At 33.9% G+C, this 9,667-nt stretch overlaps 1 protein-coding gene across 1 annotated transcript; it reads left to right on the top strand.

The window, feature by feature from the left end:
• Positions 1-4,625: 4,625 nt before the first annotated feature.
• LOC143608233 (protein NEDD1-like) lies at positions 4,626-9,619 on the top strand. Its single transcript, XM_077083349.1, has 10 exons — positions 4,626-4,782; positions 4,874-4,986; positions 5,718-5,978; positions 6,079-6,183; positions 6,328-6,393; positions 7,055-7,276; positions 7,350-7,796; positions 7,872-8,417; positions 9,167-9,355; positions 9,423-9,619. The coding sequence occupies exons 1-10, from the start codon at positions 4,626-4,628 to the stop codon at positions 9,528-9,530; spliced, it is 2,214 nt and encodes a 737-aa protein (XP_076939464.1). The 3' UTR covers positions 9,531-9,619.
• Positions 9,620-9,667: the final 48 nt, after the last annotated feature.

Raw genomic sequence — 9,667 nt, 5'->3', positions numbered from 1 at the left:
GACTGAAGTAGGGTTGTGCAGAATACAAAACCCGACCCGACCCGATATAACAGAAATCCAGAGACCGAATACTGAACTGATGGGAATTATCGGGTATCGGTCTTAAGTATAGTCGGTCTCTCGGTGCTTTGCATACGGACCGAAACCGAAATTTACATTCACTGTTTCAATCAATTGTATTATGAATCATGCATAGAAGACCGGGATACGATTCAATTGCAAACTCCATTCAATTGACAAATGATTTACACATACAACAACAACAACAACAGGGGTCTTTATCAGGTGAATATTGTTCATTTATCTTCATGCTAGATTATCATTTTTTTCAAGAATTTTGAAGTATATGTTGAATTTGGCCCATGATTCTTCAATTTTAATTGATTAGTACAATATGACTTCTCAATTTTGGTGCTTAATTGATCACCATAGGCTTGATTTATTGTTTGATTTAGCATACCCTCCAACTGTTTGATGAAATGTCTTAATGAAAATGTGGTTGATTATGTTTCCTGATTATTTGATTAACAATTTCTTTTATATAGAGATGTAATGAACTAATTACTAATATAATCAATTCAGTAACGAAACTAATGAAAATTGAAATTCTTGTAAGATGTAATGAACTTTCACAATATTATAGTTAACCAAAATGTTAAATGGTTATATTAGATCATTTGAATATATATTTATGTCTTAATAGTGTATCTAGGATGTCTAACTATATCAGAGAGTAGAGAGCATAAATTCAAATAGATGATTAAGCAATCAAAGGTGTTCTTTAAGACGTTCGCAGCCACTGATTAATTGATCTCTGGATTACTCGGGCGTGTTGAACATCTTTTATGATATCTTATCAATGAACATATTCCATTCTTCTTCACGTCTGCATTGAAAACTGAAGAACAGTGCTTGCGTCTTGCCTTTTACATCTCGTCCTCATCAATAAATTGCTCAAAGTCGGTCCAAACATTATAACTTGATCTTTGTTTAACGTTCATTGGATCCTTCTAAGTAAGATCAACAAGAAAAACAGAAAATCGATTAAATTTGAAAGAAAGATTCAAAGAAAGAATTGTTAATATGTAATATAGCATACCCTTTATATCTTTGCAAATATGTGATTGTAGAATGAATGAATGATAATACTTAAGCTTATTCGATGACTTCATCTACGGTTAGCAATTGAATTTTCTATTGATCTAATACAGTACATATTTACAAAGGAAAGATTTTAAGAAAAGTTGATGTCTTTTAAGGAGTAGTAGAGCATTATTATAGTTTCATGTCAAATTGATACATGTGTTGAAGATGATGTCGGTTTCCTAAATTTTACCAGCAAGGATGAACTAACTGTGTTGATCAAAGCATGTATTCACATCATTTAAAATCATTACACACATAATTAACTAAAACAGTTTACTTAATATCTTGTAAAACCAATAGTTGATTACCTTTGCTCAAAATCAAACTTTGATTCCAGCATCTGTTTTTTATTTATTTATTTATTTATTTTTTGCTGTGTTAATTTGATTTTTAAGCATGCATTTTGATAATTATCAGTTTCTATTTTTAATAGGATAGAGGATTAAAGTCTAAAAGGAAACGAGATAAGCAGCAAGGACTAATATGGAAACCAAATGCAAATATGGAAACCAAATAAGAATGGAAACCAAAGAAGTGTTTTATTATAATTGATGATGATTACACAATTTCGGGCCAGTCCTTAAATAGTTCGGTCAACCCGGATCTTGGCCCGATACCTGACCCGAAACCGAATTGCCATGGATATCTGACCCGATGAAAAACCGAATTTTAAAGTGCAGGTCCGGGTTTCGGGCTTTTTCGGTTCGGGTTGTCGGGTTTTTCGGTTCGGCCCTATTTATGCACACCCCTACACTATATGACTGATTGAATAGTAATCCCAATATACGAATGATTGAATGGTAACATAAGTAAGCAAGTAGCATGTATGTTTGATTAAGTCACTCACAATAACACGTACGCATTTGTTTGAATATATATATATATATAGTATGAAATACGGATACGTACGCATATGTCCCCAAAACGTTTAGAAAAGTTGTAAAATAGGGGAATGATAAACTCTCCTATAGATTAACGACAAACGAATATAAATACGAATAAGCGAGTTAACGAATAAGCGAGTCGTCCACTACACGTCAAATGATATGAACAAATCAGAATTTGACATTTTAGGATATGATGATATAAATAAAAACGAACTCGTTTCCGCTGGAATCAATCTAAACGGACCTTTAGAATTCAAGTTATGTTTGTTTTAAGATTTAAGCGAGCTGGTACTAACCAGAATCCGAACAGCGAATCAGAAGTCAGGTTTTGGTCAGTAGCCTTAAAATTATGTTACGAGAATAAAAGTCTTCTAGACCGAACGTTGAATCCGATCAGAAGTATGAGAAAACGATTGGTCAAAGTTGTTGACTATTATGCCCTTAAATGAGTTTGAGTCTAATTGACCACCGAGACTCCCTCAATCAGCAAAATTGATTGAGGGCTTTGTTTTACAAATAGAAATATACAATATTGAAGAAGAAAACTTACCCGAATGATGAATAGAACAAGAGATAATCGAGGTCAAAGGGTCTTGAAGCTTGAAAGTCAACAAAACAATACGAACTTGATAAATTTTTGAAGAAACCAGCAATGGGGAAAGGAATTTCGTGGGATATAGGGATGGTGGCTGGTATTGAAGTAATAATTTAAGGTTTTATGATATGCCTTGTTTAAATATTAAGGGTTAAGACTTGTTTATTAAGAAATAACTATTTTAGGAAACCGAATAATCAATAAATGACATAATCGGGTATAATAACATAGAGATTTCGAATTGGACAACAAGAAAACGTCTTGGGATCTGTAATAACATTTATTGGAGTTTAAGTTTCGTTAATTTAATCGAAAATAGGAAAGAATTGGCAAAATTAGTCCATGTAGTTTTCCGAAAATGTGATTTTTAGCCTTTTTAAGCGATTTTAAAGGTTTTTAAGGGCTATTTGGCATAATTAAAGGTTATGAAATTATAAAATAAGTTAAACCAAGTTAAATACCAATAAATACAAGTTTTAAATAGTTCGAAATATCCGAATTACGTTCCCCAATCAGTTTAAACAAATACGAAAAATCCGAGATGTTACATAAATTAATTAGTAACATTAGTAGAATTAGTTAGTAAAATTAGTAAAATATAACTTTATTGTTTCGATTTAACTTGATACGTCTAACTAAAAAGTCTTTGAATGTAACTAAAACAAAAGTTAAATTAAATATTTCTTTATAATAAAATATACCTTTATTTATTTCCGTTATGTATATAAGTTTATATTTCAATTTAAAATGAAGATAGTCATTATAATCAATGTTCTATTTGTAATTTAAATTAATTAACATAATCATTATAATTTACATTTAATCTCATATTACATTATTTCACCAATCTCAACGAAATTTAAAAGTTATTTTTTTATAGTTTCCAATATATATAAAACGTAATATATATATGTAAAATTATATAAATTTAATGAAATGCAAATCCCGTATTTATATATAAATAATAATTTTACATAAATTAAAATACATAACTTATTTTAATTTAAATACATAAACATACAAATACTAACAAAGTGAAATGAGATGATGAAAACATAAAATATTTTATAGCTTATACCATGAGTACAATAAGCAAATAAAGAAAATTAGTCTTCAAATAAAAAAATCTTCAAATCTTAAAACATAAAAATAAAAACATATCGTTGTCTTTATTAATCAATAAATGACAATCATAACCATTCTTTTTGAAACATTCAACTTAGGAGTTACAAGTTTAACACCATATGTCATTTTACAATCAACTTCATTTGTAACAACACTACTGAACACATTGGTTTTCTCTTCCGCATTTAATGTTTTACACTTAATTATGGACATGCTAGATTCTTCATCAACGTCAAACACATTCACAAGTTTCCTCTTTAGTTTATCATCTATGATGTTATTAATGACTTCTTTAAATTATTTTCATCCTCAAATTCAAATTTTGATTAACTAATAAAGTAATGATATGGTTTCATTGTTATGTTTTAATATTTGGAGAATTTGATTTTTTATATTTATTTCTTTTATTTAAAGACTAATATCTTTTGCTTGTTTATTGTACTCATGTTATAAGTTATATAATGTTTTAGCTTTTCAATTACCCTGTGCTGTTAGTGTTTGTATGTTTGTGTATTTAAATTAAAATAAGTTATGATGCCTTATAATTTATGTATAAAATCATCATTTATTTATAAATAAGATATTTTCATTTCATTAAATTTTTATAATATGATGTATTATGTTTTAAATATATTCCACTCGTATATTGTAATCATCTAATTTATTGTTCCAAATAAGTTGAAACGTAACATTATAATGTTTATTTGATTTAACTCAAAAAAATCATTTTGATGAGCGACAAGACAAAGGCGCCGATCATTCGATAATCTTTTCAAAAATCAAAAATTTGCTTGGTTCCTTCCTTCCATTAGGGTTTCAGTTTTCAAATCCAACCACATTTCATTCATTCAATCCAATTCCACCAAACCCTAATGAACTTCACCGATCCAGCAATGTCGCTCTTGGCCGCTACCGGCGGCGACACCGTCAAGCTCTTCGACGTCTCCATCGATCCCGGCGATCCTTGCGTCCTCAGCCACACGCCGTCGCCTGGCTCTCAAGTTAACTCCGTCAAGTGGAACCACACCAGTAAGCATTACTATCGATTAGATAGGCTGATCTTTGCTTAGGAGTTGTAAATTGTGAGAATTAGGTTTAATTTTGGGGTTGTTGTGATCAGATTTAGTGGTGGCGAGTGCTGGTGAGGATAAGAGGATATCGTTGTGGCGAAAGAATGGGCAAAGTATGGGCACTATTCCTGCTGCTGCTACTGATACTGCTGATAATATTGATGTGAGTTGCTTTTCTCTTTCACATTTGCATTTTTTTAGGTTTTAGATTGTCACTTGTGAGTAGATATTGGCACTAGAGGTGCAAATCGTAACCGAAACCGGCTTATAACTGCTGTTGGCTTGTAATAGGCTAAGGTATGAACCGAACCGAACAGAACTGAACTGAACTGGTTACATAGGTTAGGGATATTCCGCTCAAATACCGGTTAACCAGTTTTGCACCTCTAATTGGCACCGTACTTTCGCTTGAAATGAATATTGACACTCGTAAATAGATATTGACACTGGAGTCTAGAGCTGCCAATCGTAAGCGGTTAACCGAACAGAAACCTAAACCGAACTGTAACCGAGACCGGTTAAGGATTTTCACATAGGAACTGTCTAACTGAACGTAGGTTAATATGGCTAGTGTTAATAAGCCAAATATGTAATAAGGTTAATTTCAGTAGGTTCTTGGCGGTTAACCGGTTAATAACCGAACCAATTACATAGGTGGCTGTTAGGATTTTCCACTCAAAAGCCAGTTAGGAACAGTAACCAGCTATTGGCAATAACCGGTTTTGAGCACTCGAACAATAACAGATAACCAATACGGTTAATAACCGATATTAGAAATCGGGTTAACCAGTATTTGCGCCTCTAATTGTCATCATACTTTTAGTTTTTAGAATCAGGATTTACAGTTTTTTACATCTTTTTACGAATGAGGCTTACTGATCTGGATAATTGCAGGAGTCTATTTATACTATCAGCTTTAGTAGCAAAGCGTCTCGTTACATATGTTCAGGAGGAAGTGGTCAAGTGGTGAGAATATGGGATTTGCAGAGAAGGAGGTGTATAAAGTGGTTAAAAGGTCATACAGACACAATAACAGATGTGAAGTATAACTGCAGAGATGAACATTTAGCTTCTATTAGTCTGTCTGGTGATCTTATTATTCACAATCTTGGATCGGGTGCAAGGGCTACTGAACTCAAGGATCCTAATGGGCAGGTGTGTGTTCTTGTCTATTTTTTACTTCATAATGGTGTTTGCAATTTATATACTTCCGTTTTCTGATGTGCTAGATGTTTGTATGATGGTTGAAGCTCAGGTCTTGAGGGTGCTTGATTATTCACGGGCTAGCCGACACCTTTTAGTGACAGCTGGCGATGATGGTTCTGTTCATTTGTGGGATACGACTGGTCGCAACCCAAAGGTCCGTTTTTTTAAACTCATAAAATTGTCAATTTTTGTTCATATTTTGCAAGGTTGATTAACTGACAGTTATTGGTTAATATATATATGCTCGGTTGATAAACGGGTACAAATTTTTATATAAAGATTTAATTTTGATATGCAGGCTTCTTGGTTAAAGCAACATTCTGCACCAACAGCTGGCATTAGTTTTTCAACGTCCAATGACAAGGTTTCTACTGATTGTTTTGTACCTTTCTATTAGGCTTGTAACAAACCGAAAGAACACGAACGGAGCATGTTTGGGTTCATTCGCTTACCTTTAACTGAACAAATGATCTTACTGAAACAACTAAGCGAACATGGTTTTCTTGTTTGTGTTCGTTGTTAAGAAAATGAACGTGCTCGTGCTTGTTCATTGACAGTAGAAACGAACGGTTCATGAATGTAAACGAACGAAGATAACTGTACATCGATGGACGAACATAACTGAGCTAAAACCGGTTAAAAGTAAATTTGAGCAACCTGTTGGGGTTAAAAATAAATTTGAGCAACAATCTGTTGGGCCTAAAAAGTTATGTTATGGGCCTAAAAACTATAATGAATATGTTAACGAATGTATACAAACGTAAAGTAATGAACATAATTGAATCCAAACGGACAAACATAAACATATTTAAACGAATGAACGTTCACGAATATAAATAAACAACCAAGATATATGCTCATGCTTGTTCATTTATTAATTAAATAGACTTCCCGTTGAACGGTTCGTGAACAGTTCCCTGAACGTTTGGTTCGTTTACTAGCTTGCTTTCTATGATAGAAAATAATGAAACTAAATTTCGCATTGATCAAAAAGATATCCTATATAAAGTTTTGGAGTTTTGCAGATAATTGCTAGTGTTGGACTTGATAAAAAGTTGTACACTTTTGACTCGGGGTCAAGAAGACACTCATTTTGCGTACCATACGAGTCACCTTTTTCATCAGTGGCGTTTCATGATGATGGAAACACACTGGCAGCTGGCACAACAACTGGGCAGGTGGTATTTTATGACGTGCGTGCAAAGCCTCAACCGATTACTGTCCTTCGCGCTTATGCTAATTCTGAGGTAAATGGATTACCTTTTATTATTATTTAATTTACATGTAATGATAAGTTTTGATGTTATCTTGTTTAAATAGGCTGTCACAAGTTTATGCTGGCAAAGATCAAAACCGATTTTTGTAAACGAAAAAACTTGCACACCCAATACGGTTCTCATGGGCGGTACAGTGGACGATTCAATTGTGATGCCGGACCCGCTTCCTTCATCAGCAACATCTACAACTTCAATTTCCGGTTCCCGAAACTCTACCACGTCTGCAATTTCTGGTGGTACTGATATATCTGCAGCAGGTGTGGAAACGCCATTGAGAAGCTTAAGGGTTGGTGGATTGGGGAGATTACAGGCGCCACGTGGCTTTAATTTGAAGGATGAAATGGATGTCTTTTCCCCACTTGTGGAAGTTCAACCAATGACAACACCTTTTGATAAATTATTGTTGTTTCCTTCATCGAAAAGATTTCCGCCTCCAGTCGATGCTGGTGATTCTCACCCGATTTTTGATTGGAAACCGAGCTCGACTTCGGTACATTTCGTTAATCAGTATTTAACGACTCTAATATATGGCATATTGTTAGAACCTAATAATTAGTAATTTCAGGATGACAACCACACACCTGTCTCTCAATCATTATCATTAAAACCAGATGAACCGTCGTCGATAACGCCTCCTGAAGCATGGGGTGGTGGAGTGCATCGTTTACGTCAGCAAGGATCGGTAGCCTCTCGTTTTGCCACGTTGGCGTCTTCTTCTGGTTTATCTTCAGGGTCAATGATGACTGGACTTCAGGATCTGAGTTTCCCTTCGAGTCAAACGGGTTTGAATTTTCGGGTCAAAGATACGTCTTCAAGTCAAGAGAGTCTGTTAGCTTATCCTGATATCCCGTTTGGGTCGACTTCTCTTTCGCTTGGTTTGAAGGGGAATCTAGAATCTTCAGGACCTGTGTCGGGTCAAACCCGAAGGTTTACAAGTTATGCTGAGAGGATAAGTACTAACCCGTCTTTTAGTGACGGGACGGCTATTGCTGTGGGGTCCCCTAAAATGAAGAAAAATGGGTCTGAAACGCGAGAAGAGATTTTGAATAGCTTTACACCGAGGCATGAGGCGTCGATTGCCACAGAATTGGGAATTCCTCCGGCTGTGAATGTAAATTTACCAATTTACCCTTTCTTTTAATACTCTTATTTCACAAAAACTAATCTCGTCTTCACAAAAAAAGATGTCATTTGCTGTGATTGTTAGGCCTGTAAACGAACCGAACATTCAATGAACTATTCGCGAACCGTTTGGCGGGACATTCGTTTATATGATAAATGATCGAACACGAACATTGTTTATTCATTTAGTTAAACAAATGAATATAACACATGTCTCATTCGCTCATTTAATTTTGCGAATGTCCGTTACATTCATTTATGTTTTTTTATCTATGTTCGTTCATATTTCTTTTTACACTTTTTTTATGTTTGTTAATATTTAATTTACTTTTATGAAATTAAAATATCACTCATTACAATTTAGTCTAGATTTATTATTTTTTAGGTCTTACAGATAGATCACACTCACTTTTAAATGGTTTTCACTCAGTTATATTCGTTTATGTTTGCTCATCATTGTTTTGTTATGTTTGTTTGATCATGTTTGTGGACCGTTCATGTATACTGCTAATGAACGGACACGGACAAGAAAATTCCATCCGTTTACTTGTTTGTATGTGATCGTTATGTTTGATTAAAGTTAAACGGACATGAGCATGCCCCGTTTGGTTCGTTTACATCCCTAATGATCATGCTTCATGGGCTGACATACATCGGCTCAACTACTTGATTTTCCTTTTATTGAAAGCCATTTGTTATTATTATTTTAGTTTTTTATAGTGTTCATATTACTGACAGGGTATTGACACACAACCCCAGAAATCACCTGTGCATTCTAATTCACCACAGCAACCGGGATCTTCTTCTTTCTCACTTCAACTATTTCAAGGCACTCTTGATGAAGCTCTTGCTTCTTTCCAGAAATCTGTTCATGAAGATGTTAGAAACCTTCACATTGAAGTTTTAAGGCAATTTCATATGCAGGAGGTATGCAAATCTTTACTATTAACACTTTATGTTATTTTTGTCACTTGTTTAAATGTTCTTCATGTAGGTGCAAATGTCAAATCAAATGAGCTCGATTTTGGAAACACAAGCAGAACTTATGAAGGAAATCAAATCGTTACGCAAAGAAAACCAAGAACTCCGCCAGCTGCTGTGAACATTAGCTAATTACTCGTGTGTCGATTTATTTTTAAAGGTTTTAATCATTTTATTTGGTTTTTGGGTGCAATTTAACCATTTTTCTTGTGAAATACTAGAAAGGAACACACTATATTCGCATAACAGTATGGTTTT

Source organism: Bidens hawaiensis, unplaced genomic scaffold (assembly GCF_021521415.1).
Source record: "Bidens hawaiensis isolate Kalapana, Puna unplaced genomic scaffold, B.hawaiensis_p1.1 tig00109789_1, whole genome shotgun sequence".
Classification (NCBI taxonomy): Eukaryota; Viridiplantae; Streptophyta; class Magnoliopsida; order Asterales; family Asteraceae; genus Bidens; species Bidens hawaiensis.
The sequence above is the reverse complement of the archived record's forward strand: the minus strand, read 5'-3'. Positions and strand labels throughout refer to the sequence as shown.

What these genes read in the sequence shown, in the direction of transcription:
- LOC143608233 (XM_077083349.1), top strand. Translation starts at nt 4,626, where the DNA reads ATGAACTTCACCGATCCAGCAATGTCGCTCTTGGCCGCTACCGGCGGC. An exon ending in CGTCAAGTGGAACCACACCA is followed by an intron (nt 4,783 to 4,873) that starts GTAAGCATTACT and finishes TGTTGTGATCAG; the next exon opens with ATTTAGTGGTGGCGAGTGCT. An exon ending in CGACTGGTCGCAACCCAAAG is followed by an intron (nt 6,184 to 6,327) that starts GTCCGTTTTTTT and finishes TTTGATATGCAG; the next exon opens with GCTTCTTGGTTAAAGCAACA.